Raw genomic sequence first — 20,151 nt, 5'->3', positions numbered from 1 at the left:
AAACATGGTAACAGTGTTAGTATAGACAAAGATCCTCGCACGTTAAATCTTTACATTTTGAGTGGCTTAAACCAGAGTCAAGATGCATTACGAGAAACGAAAGCCATTATATCTGTATGACGATGTATGTGTAAAATCAGCATTTCACCCAGTCCTAGTTTTGACATTAGAACAAAATAGTATTATATATAAATGACATTTAAAAAAAAAACCTTACGAAATATATTACCCATTTTGAGATTCCATTTGATTTGATTCATCAGAGGAAATTCCCAGCAGCTCATTACCTTCATCACCAGAATAATCTTCATCCTGACCCTCTAATTTCTGTTCTTTAGAATCCAGTTTCTTGTCCTTGATTTCAAAATTGTTATTTACAACAGATTCAGATTGTGAATTGCTTTTCGAGGATTTTTCTAGTAGCACTTTAGACTGACTATCCATTTCACAATTATTGTTAGACTTAAGTGACTCATCATCATAATAAACTAGAGATTCTTTAGAATTTTGATCAGTTTCATTCCTTGCCTCACTATTAAAATCATCTTTAGAAAGATGTAGCGGTACAAAATCCTTTTTTACTGCCTCATTTTTGAATTTGACTTTTTTCGATTTATTTATTTCTACATTAAGTTTACCTTCAAAATTAAGTTTAAAAGGGCAAACTTTAACTTCTTTGCAAGAAGAACCACTCTTTTTATCTTGATCCTTTGTATCAATAGACATATTCTTATCCTCTATTTTTGAAGAGTTATTTTTAACTAAATCATCGTGATTAGAGTCAAGAGAAATAGCTTTTAAGTCATTTGAACTGAAAGATGCATTCTTTTGAGATGATTGATCAAATGTACAAGTACTTTTAAGGTTGGGTTTTAAATTCTGATCTATTTCACATGCCTTCATTTGGCTAATAAAGGTGTCATTAACCTTAATTTCCTCATCTCTTAGGTTAGTGATAGGTTCACTATTCAAAGCAAAATTAGTTAATGTTGGAGAAAAAGATTTTATTGACTCGAGATTTACCCTCGATTCCAAAGCTTCAACTTTATTTTCTTGGTCTACATCAAGCAAAGATACTGGCTTTTTCAATTTTGATTTATCATCTGATTCATCAATTTTAATTACTTTAGGAGTAAAAGTTTGAGGATTTAACAATTGCTGGTTAGCATCAGAATCTCTTGATTTTAATGGAGAACTGGTTTTGAAATTTTCAACAGACTCATCTTTGCTACCTAAATTAGAAGTATCAGAAGAACAGGCAATTACTAAATGATGATCAGTTGTTACTGCAAAAGGTTTTTTATCAAGAATTATTTTAGTTTGTTCTGATTTGACAGATAAATTTGTTTTCTCTACTGAAGAAGGAAGTGATGTAGAAGGACAAATCTGCGGCTGAGCGACTATAGATGCACTTTTTTCCTTATCTAACATACATATAGAAGATTCTATACAGATTTGCTCACTGGGAGGATTTCTGAATTCAATTATTTTAGATTTTTTTGTATTTATATCTGCAATTGTAATATCCATTGGTGATAGAGGCTGGGTTTCTGATACAACTTCAGCAGTATCACATAATTTTATTTTTTTCCTTGCTGGCTCTATTTCAGTTTCTATTTCTGAAATCTGTTTCTTTGTACATTTTGCACTCGTTACATTGCCACTAGCAACTGGAGAAAGAGTTGTAGAAGAGCCCTGTACTACTGTTGTTTCCAATCCACCTCCACCATACTTAGCGTCCAACAAGTCATCAGTATGTAGATTGGACGGTTGCATGGTTAGCGGTGGTTGAGTCAGCTGCCACACTTGAGACTTATCTCCACCTTGCACAAAGTCCAGCCTATTATCAGACAGCTTAGACGAATGTGAGGTAAGAGATTGCCTTTGAACACCTGCTTCATTTAAGTTATCCAATTTGGTATCAACAGTTTCTTTCTGACTAGGAAGACTTTTCAATGGTATTCTCTCCCTTAATGCAGCACCGAGTTTAAGAGAAAGAGCCGGAGATATTTTAAGAGGTTCAGGAGATTTAGTGAGGATGCCATCTTTGGACAGGCGACATAACGTAAGGGCTACTGGCTTCATTTTAACGGCTATAGGTTTTGTTGCAAGTGAAGTTGCAGAATCTATTGCTGGTTCACTAGATGATGCATCTGGCTCTTTGCTGGAAGATGCACAACTTAATTTTATAATAAATGGAGAAGTTTTTTGAGGTGTGGTATCTGGTGATTGATCCATTTTATTATATTTAAAATTCTTTTATATTAGTTAAAATTGATAATTATGAATTAATTAAATAGTAAAACTCTAAATGCCACTAGAATTTTACGTCTAACATACATACAATATTGAAAAGTAACTAAAATCATTATCTGTGCATGATTCAAGAGTAAAGCTCCTTAGTTCAAGCTAGATACCCAATTTATTCATCTTTACATCAGTATAAAGTTTCATCGATAGTCAAGTAATCTATAAATAAATAAATAAAATATTATCATACAAAATAAAGACATCATACAAAATAAAGTAGAGACTTATATAAGATTGAAAATTTATTTTAGTAAACTATTTGAAATTCATTACAACATTATTTTCTATTTTAAACCATGATACTTAACCCTCTAACCATTTAGCTACTGGACAAAATTGTACTGAAATTTCTTAGACATGCATTATTTTTTTATTCAATACACCATGAGAAAAACCAGTTTCATACAAGAAAGCTGAAACCTGAAAGTTTGAAAATAGTCAGGAATAATGCACGCTCAGAGGGTTAATGTTAATACGAACACAGCTTAACTATATTATATATTCAGGGGTCTGTCTAGGTTTTTCTGAGAGGTACCTATTTTGTGAAAACTTAGACATAATTTGTGAAAAATTAAAAACTATATAAAAAAATCAACACAAAAATACGGTAAAAATATGGATTTATCGTTTCTTAAGGAATACAAAAATAAAATTATAAGAAAAAGTATTTTGTGAAACTACAGTTTTTCCTAAAGTTGAATTTGTGAAGGTACCGCTAAACGGTAGCAAATTCGGCCTAGACAGACCCCTGATATTATACTACATGAAGGAGGTATGTATTTATTAGGTTAGGTCTTGAATAGATGGACTGTAAAATTTTCATACTGATCATTCACACTTTTCATCTGACTTTTAAGGGTTGGATTTTAGTCCTGCTAGTGGCATAAGCTGGTCTAACTGGCAGCAAGTAAAAAACATTCCCAATATTTCTATTTTCTGGTAATAACTAAATGACACTTGTTTAACCCTTTAATGGGCTATTTATTTCTAGTAAAGGTAAATTAAAGTATTTCTGGAATTGAAATTGATATCAGAATCGTAATTGATATAAGGAAGAAAAAAACTAATTTAGCTTATAGAAAATTAATCTAAATTTTATTACCAATTTTTTTTCTGTGATAAGTATATTTGCCACAACCTATTCGGAACTTATTCATTTTCATTTTTCGTTACTCATAAAATAAATTTTATAACTGCTACAAACTTCAAAAGGAATTATGTATTTTATAACTTTTATACATTTTCTTAAACTAACAAATGGTTACCAAATTTATTCAAACCCACTTCAAGAAAGTTATTAACAAAGGTAAACCTTTGTAGGTAACAAGGTAAAAAAGTTTACCATGAACTTTAAACTAAAAAATTCAACTTTTTTTCAACATTATAAGAATTTGATAATAAATATTTAATAAAATTTAATGTAAAAAAATTATTAAATCAAAACACTTGAACATGAAGATGATATTCCCAACTAAGGAATTTTTGGGCCATTAACGGATGATTTAGTTCAGAAACAGAATTTTATGAAAAAGAAGTTACATACAGATTTAAATCGGCCGTTACAGATTATCATTTGTCTTATCCAAAGTATTGGGGATTAACCCCTTATTTCCGAAGCGTCACGAAAAAACATCTACATGCAAACTCCGGATAGGTGTTGTTTCGTGACTCTCCTGGTGAATAAGGTGGGGAAGATAGCTTCGCGGTTGTTGGGGTTCATTGGGGGAGGGGAGAAAATAGGATTGTCAGTTAACATCAATTAGTTTCCTCCCCTTGCATTGTTGAAAAGTCTTCTCCTAAGGTTGCTATTCTTAACTTTAAAAATTGTAGGCAAGGTTCTTAGAGAAAGCGCCAAACACCAAATTTTATCTTCTAATGCAAACTTCATGGAAAGACATTGTTTTAAATCAATAAATGGACGTATCCTGTGCCATAACGAAATGCTTCACAGCCCTTTTTTATAAAAAAATAATAATAAATAAATAAATAAATAAATGTTTTTCTGACTTGATGTTAAAGTATTTACAATTATTTAATCAATAAGAATTTATAATTGTCTCAAATTATAATTAAAACTAAAACATAGCGTTTTTTTTTTCTTCTCGGGAATTCCTAAGAGCTGCTATACTTTAATAATTCTTTTCTCTTAGCCACACGAGTTTGTTATAGCGCAACCGTTAAGCAAACTGCGAATAATTATGGAACATATATTAATTTCTTCGGTTTAATAATTTTTCTTTGCATTACCCTATAAATTTGGAAACGAAATTATAACTTTCTTCATATCACATTATGAAATTTTATTTTCGAAGCAAAAAAAAAAATAAATAAATAAAAAAAAAGGTTTTAATCAACTGCTATGTTCATTTGTGGCAATTTGAGTTGTTAAAATCGTGCTAAATATAAGTATATATGAATTTGAAATTTTTTCTTTTAACTGAAACGTAAAATAAACTGTTGCCATATTGGATTTCCATGTGGAGTTTACTGACAAAATACCCTAAACTGACGAAACTGTACTTCACTCTAACCACATTATTCCCTATTCATAGGAACAAGAAAGTTGTTTAATTAATTCTGTCAAACATTGATGAACCTTTCTCTTACTTGTTAAAATACATCCGTGTAAAAAAAAAAAAAAAAAAAAAAAAAAAAGAAAGAAAGAAAAAAAAAACACTTTTGTAATAAAAAAAAGCGTTTGTAATTAGCGCATACAGAAATTTGTTTGATATTTCAACTTAATTACCTAATACAATTCTTATTCTCAAGTCTTTGGAGCTTTATGATGCTTGAGCAATTACCTTATACTTAATTTTTCTTATTAAAAAGTGGAATCAAAATTTAATTACATAGTTTTTCGCGGAATTTTTTTTCAAAACAATTTAACTAGTACACAGAGGAAATGTAGTGTTTTATGCGTACATATACGTATTAATGTGCTTTTGAGCGGGTACATAAGGAAACCTCAGGAACACTTACCTAAAACTTTCGAATAGTCTTCGAATGATAAAGATCAATGCTTTATTGTTAAATAATAATACGCCACATAAATCGAAAAGAAAAAAAAAGGATTGAAAGTGAAAAAGGACAGGTTTCTTGTTTTAGTTACTTTTTTAAATTTAAAAATTTCTAACAATATTGAAACTTATATTTTTCATTATGATATGCGTCGTTATGTTACTCGATATTGATCGCGAATAAAGAAACTTAGACATTATCTTTTTATATTTTATGGTGCATAAAAATATTGAAAATACAATACATTAATGTCTACAAATTTATTTCAATGTAAGAAAAGATACGAATTTATTCTAAGGAATTTTCAGTATTTCTACTTTTTTTCGTTTATTTTTGTTCAGAAAATGTTTAGAAATAGACGACCTAACAAATTTTCGAAAATGTTTGAAAGCCTTTCATTTGTCATACAAAAATCAAGTTTTTATCGATCAAAATACTCATTGATTCTCAACCTCATTGATATCAAACCGTTTTAATGTTATTCAAAATGCTAATGATTAGTGTTAATATTTTACTAACTTTAAATAATAAATATTTTCTTTTTTTTTTCTTTTTCTTAATTATGCGTAATATTTTTTTTTCCATAAAAATCATTCAGTGTTCTATTTCAAATTTATATTACTGTGGTAGTACTCCCTTAGGAATATTTCTTTCTTTTTTTTTTTCGCGGCAAGGGAAAGTCAAATGTTTTTAAGTATTCTGAGTAATGATTTGTACAATACGGTTGTCCACTATTTGCTTTACATAGAAACATTTCACAAAGCTTTTTGACTCCTCTTCACCACAGGGCATCTAAACTATCCTACTAACCCACAGTTACCAGAGGCAGAAATTCTTTCAATACTTGTCTATTCCTTCTGCATTGTTACTTGTGGAATTACAATAGCTGCGGAAAGGCATTGTAAGGTATTGCACACAGTAAACGTCACCAAAGAAAAATACACAAAATTCAACCACTTCATTTTCTGTTGGTTTTTTTTTTAAATTCAAGAAAAAATTATACTATATATTTTTTTTTTTTTCTGGGAGAGAGAGATTAGCGATCATCGTAAAAAATAAGGAAAAAACACGGAACACCTTAAGAAAAAGATATAGATAAAACTGATATTGGAGAAAAAAAAGTTAGAGAAATTCATATTCAAACATTGTCACACCAAAAGGTCGTGCAATTTTCATCAGATTTATAAATATAATATTAACTAAGTACTGTTGGTTTTTCTATGGTGATAAAACTAAAGATATCTAGCCTTTTTTCTATTACACTTTTTCTATTGTATTTAATTAGTTTCTTTTAGTAAATAATGTCTAATAATTTAACTGTTAGTCTCTCTCTCTTTAAACAATAACATGAGTTAATTAAATTTTAATTGTTTTAATTAGGGGAAAATAATATATACTTCAATTTATTAAGTGCAAATTTTTCATGCATTTTCAATTTCATATATACCTTCTCTGATCGACTACGTACCCTAGTTTATGGTGTTTCCCATAGATTTAAGAAAAAAAATGGAAAAAAATTTTATCCACACATAAAAAAAATATATAATTAAGTAAGTAAATAATTAAGCAGAGACATATATTGTTACTAATGCAAAGTAGAAACAGAAAATTATAAGAAATAAACTTCCTCTACTTAGTTATTTTTCTCTCTTCTTAAATTTTTTTTTTCAAAATAAGAAATGTGATTTTTATTAGAAATAATGAAATTTAATGTCTAAAAACTAATACTTAAAAATTAAAAGATTTTAAATATTGTGGGCATTTTTTTTTTTTTTTGCTGGCAGCCAATCTTAATACAGATTTAACAGTATTTAGAATATTTAATAAAGATTTTGAAAACAGAACTTTTAAGGAATTTAAAATACTTGTTCAAAAAAATCTAATTGCGCAGAAATTATAATTTAAAACTTTAAAGATTTCAATGATATAAGAAATTACATTGTATAGTTATATTTAAATTTTAAATCACTTCACAAAATCAACCATTAAATAAATGTAAGCATATTCATAAAATAAATTTATTTCAATGGTACCATTCAATTGAAATTAATTCAAAACAATTTATTCAAAATCTGATGATTAATATTGGTAGACATAAGAAAACTCTATCATATTTTATGTAATCAAATCTTTTTTTTTTTCTTAAAGAAAATTCCTAAAAAGAAAACAATAGTTGTTTTGCTGTCTTTTCAGCTTTTTTTTCTCCTTTTTAAATTTTTTTTTTTTTTTTTTTTAATAACGCAATTGGAAACAGTTACCTAAGTTTTTTGCTCTGTTTCGATTTTAGCAATTTTAATAAATTTCAAATTTTGTCAATAAATTAATCATTTGAATACAATTTGAAAAAGACTTTAGTTCTAGTCAGTCATAATTTTCCTTTTATTTTCTTTTGAATAACCTCTTTGTCTATGTATGCTTAAATTAAAAAATAGATAAAAATCAACTGTTTCACGAGGGAGGACACGAGGGGGACTAAGTCTAGTAATTTTCGTTATGAATGAATGTGGTCTGCCGTTTTTCTATGAGTTCTAATTTAGGAGAAAGTGCAATAATTTTTCTTCTTATATGAGGAATGGATAAAATTTCTAAAAAATCGCTTCTATTTCAAAAATATTTTGAAAGTTTGATTGTTCTAGACGACGTATAAAAGTATTTACTGTTAGCCTGGAAGAACGAGCGGGGATAATTTTATGACACCATGCATTCTATAAGTTCGTATTCCTGAAAAACTAGGAAAGGAACCTTTTCATCCCTTTCTTATTCGTAGCTTCCTCTATCTATCTTATTCTGTCCTTATCTACCTTTTGTGAGTAATTAAAATGATATTTGGGCATTTTCCTTCATCACCAATAGACGTTTTATAATTTCCCCAAATATCTTCCAGTTTGTTCTACCAATCATTTTATTTTTTGGTGGTTGCTGAGTTTAGTGTATTATTTTTTGCTCCCAACTGAATTTTCTTGAATTTGTATACAATGTTCACGAAAAGTTTTGCCGCAATACTTACAAGAACTGAGTTATCTAATAAAAATCCACAATTTGTACCTAAGACGCTACCTATTTGTGAATAAAAATCAAAAACCTTGCTATGTCATTGATTAGAATCACTAACTACGCTTTCAAATATTAAACGATTTTCGCCTGGAATCAACCAAAGTATAAAATAAAAACTTCTAGAAGTTTTCTAGACTAACGATTTGTGCCTTATTTTTTTTCCGCCCCAAAACGTATGATTTCTGTCTGTAACTATTGTCTCCAATATAGCAAAATATAAAAAAAAAATATTATTATATACAAACATGTCTGCATTAAAACAATCATATCGAGTATAATATAATAATTTATATTCAAATTATCAGTGAAGTAAATATTATGCTTTAAATTTTATTGCGAAAAAAAACAATGGTACACGTTTCAAATAATTTAGCAATAATTATTCAAAGTAAGTCTAAGACTAAAAAGTGATATATTTCTATAAAAAAATTGTAATTTTTTTTGCAACGTATAAATGAATTTCATTTTGCGTCAATCAAATTTTGAATCGCTCAATACTTTGGCTAGAATTGAATAGAAAATATGGCTTAACTTGATGTTTCTTTGCGGTTGTAGCAAATTTAATCTTGCACTGATTTTTCTGACATTGCATGTATCTCTTCTTATTTTGTTTTAAGAAATTAGAAATGTTTTTACCTCATTAATTAAATTTTTAAAAAAAATTATTCAGTGTGTTTATTTATTATTATTATTTTCTTTCAAGATTTAAGTTATTTTAATGCTATTAACCATGTAACATACTACTATTTCTATTTATTAAAATTATTCACGTTAATATTGAAAAAAAGAACATAAATGAAACATTTTACTTTTAAAAAAACTCAAGTATCAACAGGTTTTATTTAAAATGTTAATATAACGGAATGGACATTATCACCTTCCCGCTCCAATGTGCTGTTTACTTTATTCATTTATTTAATTTTTTAAAAAACTGAGTGTAATAAAAAATACTTTTAAAATTTAGAAAAAGCCTTCCAAAATATTAAAATTAATCAGATAGTATCTTTAATTGTATTAATTTCTTTATCGTTTATGCTTTTTTTCTATAGAGAAAATTTAAAAACAACTGAATTACTTTAGTTCTGTTTTATATAAACTTTTGTTTTTGCAACAATAAACAATGCTTAGCACCTATGTGACTTATTAAAGCATTTAACGTAAGAAATAAATAAGAAAAAGATAATTAAATAGATAAATTAATAACATTTGTAAAATTACGACAGCAATTATTTTTTTTAAAAATTATCTAGGGCGAAATGTTTCTAAAAATATACGAGCAAGAAGGATTCACATACAGTTTCCATTTTATTTATTTATTTTTTTTCGGAGAAGGAGGCCAGCACACCTTGATCGAAGAATATATTGGTGTCAATCGCTATACAAAAGGGAAAGAATTTACGATGTGTGTTGTGAATGATTGAGCCGGTTGGAAAGGGTACTGAGTTGAGGCGTGTAAGACGAATACCTGCTGCGTAATGAGAATATAATAATATACTATGCAAAACACTTCTTGACATAAGATAGTAAAAGCTAAAATTTATTTTACTTTGGCCATTTTTGCTGAAAAGGATTGCAACCAGCAAGAAACATTTTCTTAGAAAAATAACAATTGGGCTTCATTTAACCGTGAAGAACTAACCACATTCTTTAATTTATTGTTGAACGTTTACGCAAACAAATTCCGATTCGACGTCAAAAGTGGTTATTGGGAGAAAAAAAAGAATCTGTAACTAGACTTGTATTTTAAAACTTAGACTAAATAATATACTTTCAAACTACAAAAGAAAATTCTTTTATTTTTATTAAAAAATGAATTTAAGGAATTCTAACAACTTTGAAATTCTCCATTATCAAATATTAATGTCAACAAATTGCTTAATATTACACTTATACCGTTGAAAGTAAATTATGCTTGATAATTATATACAAATTAGCTAAGATGATAGTATTCTATTTTTTCACAGATTTCTTTTCACTGAAAAAAAAAGAGATACTAAACAGACTAATCCATCTTTCTGATTCTTCAATCATAAACTAACCATATATCTATAATAATACACACAAATAAAATGTGATAACTTGTGGCCACCAGATGCGGGAATAGTTTTTGTTATAATTTAATTTAAAGTTAATGAAGCCGATGACACTATCCGAATGTTCTTGCCTACAAGATAGCGAGCACGTTATGTAAAGGCTTAGTTCTTAAAGATGAAAACGCAGGTCTTGATATCATTCAGTTTTATTACTAATTTATTGAACAATATAAGATGTGCTCTGCAATAAAATGCTGCTCTAAATATTATCACTCAAAATTTAATAATTTTGAGTGATGATTCTATTTAATGAAAAGAAATAATATTTTCGTCTTAAGAGGTCCACTTAGAATATGCATATTATTTCATATAACTATTGATTTCTATGAAAAATTCAATACACAGGTGATTCCTCAGAATGAAAATAAATATTTTTCAAAATATTGTTGTCAGAAAGGAAAAGATAATTTGGAATATATGGCCTTCATAGATCAGTAAAGAGAAAGATTGAAACTTATACCTTTAAATATTATACCTTTCTATTACTCTCTCTGAATCTAATTGTGGGGATCAAAAAGTATTACTCAAATAGTATAAAATTTGTTTACACTAAGACAATATGGCTGAAAATAAGTGAAAAATATTATATTTAGCATTTTAATAATTTATGGTTATGAAATAGAGCATGAAACACCCGTATCTTTTTCTGAGTTAGATAAAATCTTCCAAACACAGATCACTTCCAAACATTATATATATATTTTTTTAAAGTTTGTCTTTATTTTCACACACAGTTATTTTGATCTAAAAGAAACAATTTTCTTTAATTTTCAATTTTTACAATTTCTTTAATTTTGAAAATCAATTTCGGATAACTTTTTTACATGTATGAAAATAAAATTTTTGTTCAAATTATTATATTCATATTTCATATTTTAGTATAAATATAATTCTGATAATCTAACAGAGTTTTTTAGAAACTATCATACTGTTTTTTATAATGAAAAAATACTGAAATAAGTTATAGATGGTAATTTGAGTGCAAGAAAAAGTATATATAAAAGGAACACCGGTGTCTCAACTTCGTCAAACGGTTAAAAAATAAAATCTAGTATTTTTTGGGGACTGTTCAACTGATCATTTCGAGCCATGGGTATTCTCATTTATAAAACTAAGATAGCTAAATTGTTCAGATTCTGCAAAATATTAATCTTTAAACTTTAATCTTTAAGATTGAGCAAAATTTTATAATTTAATCTTTAAGATTCTGAAAAATTTAATGCAATATACTATTAAAAAACTATTTAATAAAAATCTCCATTTAATAAAAAATAATAGATTATTCAAATTATTTTTAAGTTAAATAAAATTTGAGTAAAGAAGTAAAACAGAGAAATTTGTGAGGTATGGTATACATATTATTTAAAGCTAAATTAATTATTCAGGAATTCTTTGAAATAATGCAATGTAATAAAAAATTTATTGAAGAGCAATTTTTATCTAAACTTTTTACATTTTATGATTTTGTGAAAAAAATCGAGTAAAAAAAAAACAATAGAAAAGATGTGAAAAGAAAAAAAAAAGAAGGAAGGAAACTTTTACAATTCTAGTTATTCGTCGCCAAAAAAGTGCTGAACTAACGTTTTGGTAAATGGGGTGTTTTAAACTTATCCAACAATTTGTTGCTGCATGCATTTTTTCCCCACTTGACTGAGTTTCAATGAAGAGAAAGGAGAATCATTTACACCCCTTTTACTTATCTCACTGGGTGGGAACCGTGGTCGAGTTCAAGTGAAAAACTTTCCTTCTGAAAACTGCCGTAACAGGGGAACTCAAAATCTCAGACCCTACCGGAATGAAAGAGTTAAAATCATCACACACTAAAGATGAAAGTAACAGAAATTTACATATCAATATTTACCTAGATTTATTTTATGTCATAACTTTACTCAATAAATCTACCACTATTTTCTGAAACATACTTTTCAAATCCAAGTTATCACAACTACCTGAGCTGGTGGTAGGTAGTTTAACAACTGGAGGCTCAGTTTAAAATAATGTACAATAGATTAGATGAAAGTTTCACAAAAGTTGCTTGTTCTTTGATTGATCTGCTGAAGTAGAGAACATCTCAAATTTCTTATTTGTGAATAATAAATATAAAAATTGTTTAGGTTTAGAAACAGCACCACAACTGTTTTTGTTATACACTACTCCAGAGTGCAAACAATAAAATAATAATTTTGAATGGTTTTAATATCATAACTTCATAGCAAGATTTTAACCTAAGTATCATTGAACTTTGGTTAAAATCTAATTGTTTTTCCTTATTCAATATCTATTAGATACCAATAATTACTAATGTAATTTTTTGAGTTTCTACCATGCCAGTTTTAACCCTTAGATTTAATTATCCTGTTAGAAACCAGCCAACCCTGCTTTCAACACAAGTAAAATAAATTTAGAATGATTTTGTCAATGGTATAAAACAGAAAAAAAAAATCATATTTTCTTTGATTGCTATATACAGGCCCGTATAATGTATATGAACACGCTTCGCAGAAAAATTTATCACCAGTGCGGATTTCTATTACTAAAAAAGAAGAAATATTCACTTCTTCCAAGAAAGTTTGTCGTTTTCAAATTCTCAAGGGGAAAAAGATTCATTTTTAGACTTTTTCCTACGAATATAAACGTAATTTAAAATAACCTACACATGATTTAAGATCACACACTCCAATTCTTATTTATGCAATTTAAGATTGCACATAGCATTTCGCATTTTTAAGATTATATCAAATATCAAGTTTTTTATTCACGATATTTAAAACCTGCTATTATGATTCATGTTCGATTGACATTAGTATTCCTAATAATATAATTTCAAAATTAAACATGGAGATTCTCATTCACATGATTTTAAAGTCAGACATCAAGATTCATAATCCCGATTTTAAAATCGAATATAGAGATTTTACGGGATTTCAAAATCAAACCATTTTCAGCCTTTTTACCCTTCAAACTCACCCCTGAGGTATAAATCAACATAAAATTCTATAAAAATTAAAAATTTCAAACTCGTTTTTCCAAAGTGAGGTGGCGCCGAAAAGATTGAAATTAGTTACACGAGTTTAACAATGTAAGCATAAGGCTTCTTAATTGAAATTTTGCATTCACAGAAAGTAGTTCATTTTATTTAAGTCTGGATACATACATATTTTTTATTTTGATATCAGCCTGGTGTGGTTATAACTTTTAAGAGGTCTATTTTTGTAGTAAAAAAAAATATTAAGAAAATTTCTAAATCACGTAAAAAATTATGTAAGAAATATTCACTTAATTTCAAATTTAATAAAAAAATCATTTTAAGCTCAGAAAAAAACAATTACTAGTGGTTTTATAAAATGACCAATTTTATGAACTTGAATTCTGAAGCGAGAAATTTCTATGTTGATCAACCCCTATATATAAATAAAAAAAACCTGCCTTCCTAATTTTTCTATCTCTTTTCTATAATTTTTGAAAGATTTAATTCTTCAATTCTATAAAATGAATGAACAATTTTAAGATAACTACAATTGAATCAAATATAATTATTGATTTCTATATATTTTCAAAATTAGCAACATCTAAAAACTAATGAGCTCTTTAATGATACTCAGTTGGGAAAGATAGCAAAAGAAGTTTACAAGCTGATTATATTTGTAAAAATCTAACATTACCTGAACAATATTTTCTTTAAATAAAATATCATATAGGTAATAAAGGTAGATTTCTGTATTAAGAAAATCTGCATCACAATGATTCTCAAGTTTAACTTCCAGGCAGTAGCAGTGAAGAAACAAAATAAATAAAAAATACACAAAGGCCTTAATTTTAAGACTATATCTGGTAGCCACCTCTGAACAAACGATTTTGTTCATTTCCTAAATTTTTTGTAAGTTCAAAAGCCCTTCAGCATCTTGGCAATTAGAATTGGACATACATCAATTCAGAAATAGCCTTTATATCTAATTTACTCAACTTTCTAACACTTTTTAAGGTAAGACTGAGACACCATGAGACAACAAATATAGAACACATGGTAATTCAATATAAGTTAGGGCAAATTCTACATATTTCTTGGCAATAGTAGTGGTCGCGTTTTGAAGGTAGATTAATAACTCTTCTTTTAATATTTAAAAATGAGAATAGCTACAAAGCTAATTATATCTATATTTTCAAAACGATTGTTTATTTTCGCTAGAATCAACTTTAATAAATTATTTTATGAACTGAATAAGCTAATTCAAGACAGACATTTTATTAATAAACTGAAAACATTAAATATTAACTTCTTACATTTTTTCGCAAACTTAGTGACTAAAAAGGTAACCTCTGCTATTAATAATATTATTAGTAAGTTTTAATATTATTAGTAACGGCTATAATAGAGAGACATAACTCTAAATGGGCTTGCAATTTTCGACAAAATATAGAAGCCCAAAGCAATAAATTATTATAATACAGTTCAGTAGAGAATTTTTAAGTGATTAATTGATGGAAAACGTTACACAAGTCCATAGATAATTTCCAGCAATTAATAAATACCTAATAGAAATTCTCTGTAATTAACTATAAATATTACTTTATAAGAGACCACATTTTATTTTTAAAAAATGCATAACCAAGTCAAAGATGTAATAGAATTTAAATAATCTGAAGCTATAGAAATATTTTTTTCAAGAAATCGTTTTTAATCTCATTCACTAGATTACCATTTTCAAACAGATTAAATTATCAGACAAATACACCAAAAAACAGAACAAATTTAGCTTCTGATGATAAAATATCTACGATAACACAAAACATATTACCTTTTTTTCTAATTTTTGTTAAAAATATCGTTTACCCTGTCGCCAGGCCAATTACATAAACAAAAGACAAGCTAAAGCTAATGGATTTAGTTTGAGCACAGGGTTTGAGTCTGCGTTAATTATCTTTTGTGCTGCGTTGCGACTGTTTTACGCAAGCGTGAATAGCGAAATTCGATTGGTCTATTTAAACTTTTGAAATATTTTCACTGCATGCGATTCAGGACGATGACCCTGATTAGTACGGGTATATCGGAGGTGCGTGGATTACATGCAGTAAAAATCACCCTTAAATAAACAAACTAAGAATTAAATAATAATATTAGGCTAAAGTGTATATTGCTTTCTGTAAGAAATGATGATTACTGAATCTCATATTATTTTGACTAAGAATCTCATATTATTTTGACTTTAAATCTTCATATCAAGCTTCTGATTTTGGTAGCAAAACACTTTGTCAGAAAATATAAATATCTGAAATATTGCGCTCAGTATTATATTTCAGTGTCCAAATCATGACTCTTATCAAATTAGTATTCAGTGTTCTTATTTGATTCAGAATGATGCTAGTAGCCTAAATTACTTATCTTTTTTTTAAATATAAGCGAGTATAAAAGACATGGAGTTAAATTCTAAATCATTGGTTGCTGATTATGATTCTTCTAGTGAAGATGAAAATTCAATTGCATCTCCAGCGAAGTAAATAACTTCTATTTCATATTTTTAAATTTATATTCTGGGGATATTTCCATATTGATATTTGTTTGTGCCAACTACAATTTCTAACACGGCAAAAATACTTAACATTTGCAAAAACTTAAAGGAAAATGGTAGTAAAGCTGGAATGGCTATGAGTTACACCCTTTGAGGTAATCCCCTACTGGGATTTTTTTTTTTTTTTGCGGATAATTAGCAGCTGTTTTTGCCACATATGCCAATACGGAAATCTTCTCAATTTGTATTGCATTTTTTCGCCAAAAAATTTAAAAACTTATTTGCCTGAAATGATTTATTGGACCTTTAACACAAGAAAGGAGACATTGACAATTGTCTCAGGGCCTAGTTGAAATTTCTTGCAAGGAGTTCAATGATAAAGATTTCTATTTTGGTATCTGCATCAGAATATTTGTCCATTTTTGGTGATTTTCAGAAAGTGGTTTGCAGGAAATTAAAAAAGAATTTCTGAAGGAGACCAATTCATATAACACATACTAACAAACAACTACACATTCTCTTTTTTTGTGTGTGTCAATAGCTGGCGCAATATGAAAATACCTTCCCCAGAGAAACTACATGTTCTTTTTAATTTTTTTACAAGTACTAAAGCATTTTAACAAATAGGCATTTGCAGTTGTTGTGAACGAGTACCCAAATGGAAACATTCCTATAAACCGCTTTTAAATTCATTTTTTCACTTTCAAAAATATTTTATGCAGGGTGAGACCAAGCAAGATAGTAAAAGTTTACTATCTGACAAATGTTTTTTTCATGAGCAATATTTCTCTAAGAAAGTATGGGCGAGCAACCTGGTGGCATTGTAAATTATATAAGAAGGTATGTCCTCACATCCAGTGGGCATGTTTAACGTGGATTGTTAAGATGATAGCTGGTTATAAGAAACATGAATAGGCAGATATGCGATTTCGTGTATGGTGCAGCGGAATAAGGCGAGGAAACTTTAACGGGAATGGTTTCCGATGAGACACACTCCAGATAAAAAAAGATTCAAGAGTTTTCATTGGCAACTGTCTGAAAAGGTATCCTTCGCTGAGTCCAAGCAAGACACCGGCTGTAAAAAGAATGTCAGGACACTGCACGTTTTAGAAGACATTCTAGGTAGGGTGGTTGAACAACCGCGATGTATCACATGAGTTATAACACATACTGTAAATGTGTTCTTGGTATGTGCTACATGAGGAAGGAATACACCCCTATTGTATACAGAAGGTACAAGCATTGTAACCGAGGCAGAATCGGCCATGTGTTGATTTTGTACATTGGTTTCTCTAGCAACATGCGATGATGCTAAATTTCAAACACATGCTCTGTTTACGGATGAGTGCACTTTCACACGTGAGGGCATTTTTAATACTATGAACCTGCATGCCACGCATCCTCATTTGTTTCAACTGCGGTTCTCTGTAAATATTTCGGCAGGGATCGTTCATGACCATTTGATTGTCCCATACCTCCTACAACACTGGTTAACAAATCGTATAACATATTCATATGAGAAATGTTTCTAAAGCTAATGCTGCTGAATCCAACCCCTATCAGGATAAAGATATGGTTCCAGCACAATGGTGGGCCCTCGTGCGCACTTTAATTTGGTTGTGCCAAACATTTTAGATGCAACGTTCCCAGTGAAAAAAATTGGTAGAGGTGGTCTCAAACCTTGGCAAACAAGATCTTTTGATCTTTCATGTTTAGATTTTTTCCTGTGTGGTGCTGTGAAAAGTTTGATCTACAAGTGCCCCATTAAAAATTATATAGATCTATTAAATAAAAATCCCAAGAAACTGAAATGGTAAGATTTTGTTTAAAATTTATGAAATGATATTTGATTAAAAACTTCATTCCCTTTACGGATATATAAATAGGAAACAAAACTCAGCATTTTTCAAGCGCTCAAGGACAGAAAAGTTTCTACAGAAAAATTGAATTTGAAAGTTGGGAAACAAAGCTAGAAAAACTACTGTAGCCGAGGGAGTAAAAAATAAAAAACAGGAGAAAAAAAATCTCCAGTGGCTAAAACAGGCAAATCATGGTAAAATGTATTTCTATGCACTATAGAGAAATGGTGAGGAACTGATATTGATACCAAGGAAATCAGTATATTTACATTAGGGGTGCACAACCTATTTGAGTGAATGGCCACATGCGCAGCAGATTGACCAACAAAGGTCGGCATGCCAAAGTATTTAGACAAACATGTTGACCACAGTTGTAGGTAGTAATTGTTATAGGCACTAAATTCTTTTTATCAGTTAACCTTGTAATATGTTGACATAAAATTAAATACTTCTAAATGTTTAAAATTAGAAACTGTTAGCTACCAAAAAGTCGTTGGATTTACGACGAAATCGGCACACACGAAGAGTGTCGAAAGTGATAACCAAAGTTCAAAATTCGTGTATCATAATAATGTTGTATTAAAAATATAGGTATTTTCAAAACTATGCTTAAATCCGTACCGTTAACCATAAAAAAAATTGATTGAAGAACTACATTAGTTGAGATAAGGTTCATCAAAAACTTAAATGCACAATTTTAAATTTCCAAACTTTCTTTTATTTTACAAAAAAAAATTCCATTTTTTTTTTTTATTTTGTTCAGATTGCTTTCATGGGTAGCAGGTTGTACTTTTAATTCAGGAAACATTAGATTGTTTGTTCCTCATCTCTTTGGTATGCCCTTGCTATAAACTATTGTATATTTCTACCATATCTTCCAAATTATGTTAACTCCTTGCAACTTGAGTATCAAAAATCCAAAGCTATTAAGAAGAAAAAGGGTATTTTTGTGCTTGATAAACACATTTAAATGTTTTTTTTTTTTTTTTCAACTAACTAGGATATCACAGGAGAACCACTCCAAAACTCTTAAATTTTATTTTAAAATCTGATTGTTAGATCCAAAATTTTTTAGCGTTTTTACAGTTAGCAAAATTCATTCTATAGTACAAAATATGACGTTAAGTGATTTAAAGTTAAATCTTTGATCAGGTTTATTCAAATATAATGAGAACCTCTAGATCACTTTTTGAGAACAAATATTAAGTGCTAACAGAAGTCATAATAAACAAGAATAATTTTCTTATAATTTAACAATAAATGTTAAATTATAAGAAAAGTTAGTTATTAAAAAAAAACTAATTTTTAATATGTTGAAATAAAGATATTAAAATAATTAAATCTCGATTGTTTCTTTATTACATATTTTCTTTTTTTGCCAATTGATTTTAATATTTTGAACTTATCTTTCAGTACACCAAATGATGATGATCGGTTAGCCCCTGCAACGGAGATGTTAAATCAAACTTCCAAAGAAATTCCTCACTCTGTATTTACAAATCCATATAAAGAAATAGAAAGCTATGAAAATTCTATTCTTGAAAAGCATGTCAAAATGACAACTAATAAAGAGGTGATGCAACTTCAAGTAAAGCCTTGCTATAAATTTTTTAAAGGTAAATGTAAGCTTGGTGAATCTTGCAAGTTTTCTCATTGCAATCCTATTCAAAACACTGCACCAGACATTAAAAATGACAGTGAAGAAAATGGTGATATCAAAACCCGGACAAAAAAACGATGTGGATTAAAAAATGATTTGGTACCTCCAAAAAAATTTATGAAGACCTATAATAAAATGAAATGATTGTTTATTTTAATGTATATGTCAGTACAAAAAAAAAATTTATAAATTTGTTTTCCTATAAACTGTTTAAAAACTTCTAATAAATCGCAATTTTATTGTGTCACATGTATCCTTTAAGAAAGAATTTTAATTCACCAAAACATAGAATAAAGCCTAGTGTTTAACATTTAAGAAATAAATTGTAATGCAATTCTTATTTTGTGGAAGAAACTGCCTCAGTCTACCTAAAAACATATTTATGAAGTAATCAAAATTAAGCCCTCTATTATATAAATTTAAAATATTTAACTTTCATATTCCAAGCATTTATGTTAACCTTCTAGTTGTTTTATAATTTACATCAGTAATATTTACAGAATATTTAATTAGTATATTAATAAATCATAACTGAAACTTAATCAAACCATACAGTTCTCAGGGTTCGTAGTTGTCCTGATTTTTCTGCTAAAAAATATTTTGTCCCTATTTTTATTATTTTTTGCTTATTGTCCCGATAATCCTGATTT

The 20,151-nt window shown here is 28.4% G+C and overlaps 2 protein-coding genes across 2 annotated transcripts in view; one reads left to right on the top strand and one right to left on the bottom strand.

The window, feature by feature from the left end:
- Window positions 1-15,434, bottom strand: part of pasha (microprocessor complex subunit partner of drosha) — a 36,382-nt gene extending 20,948 nt beyond the window's left edge. The window contains exons 1-2 of the mRNA XM_016068233.3: window positions 15,272-15,434; window positions 230-2,469 (exon numbers count right to left, since the gene is read on the bottom strand). Of these exons, the coding sequence (XP_015923719.1) occupies window positions 230-2,238 (2,009 nt within the window). The 5' untranslated portion in view covers window positions 2,239-2,469; window positions 15,272-15,434. The remainder of the gene's footprint in view (window positions 1-229; window positions 2,470-15,271) is intronic.
- A 68-nt stretch (window positions 15,435-15,502) lies between these two features.
- On the top strand, window positions 15,503-19,748 carry LOC107451982 (uncharacterized). The gene is made up of 2 exons (XM_016068240.4): window positions 15,503-15,967; window positions 19,255-19,748. The coding sequence occupies exons 1-2, from the start codon at window positions 15,888-15,890 to the stop codon at window positions 19,643-19,645; spliced, it is 471 nt and encodes a 156-aa protein (XP_015923726.1). The 5' UTR covers window positions 15,503-15,887; the 3' UTR covers window positions 19,646-19,748.
- Window positions 19,749-20,151: the final 403 nt, after the last annotated feature.

Source organism: Parasteatoda tepidariorum, chromosome 4, assembly GCF_982258835.1.
Source record: "Parasteatoda tepidariorum strain Cologne lab strain chromosome 4, Ptep-v5.0, whole genome shotgun sequence".
Lineage (NCBI taxonomy): Eukaryota > Metazoa > Arthropoda > Arachnida > Araneae > Theridiidae > Parasteatoda > Parasteatoda tepidariorum.
Note: the sequence above shows the minus strand (reverse complement) of the source record. Positions and strands in the feature narration are given on the sequence as shown.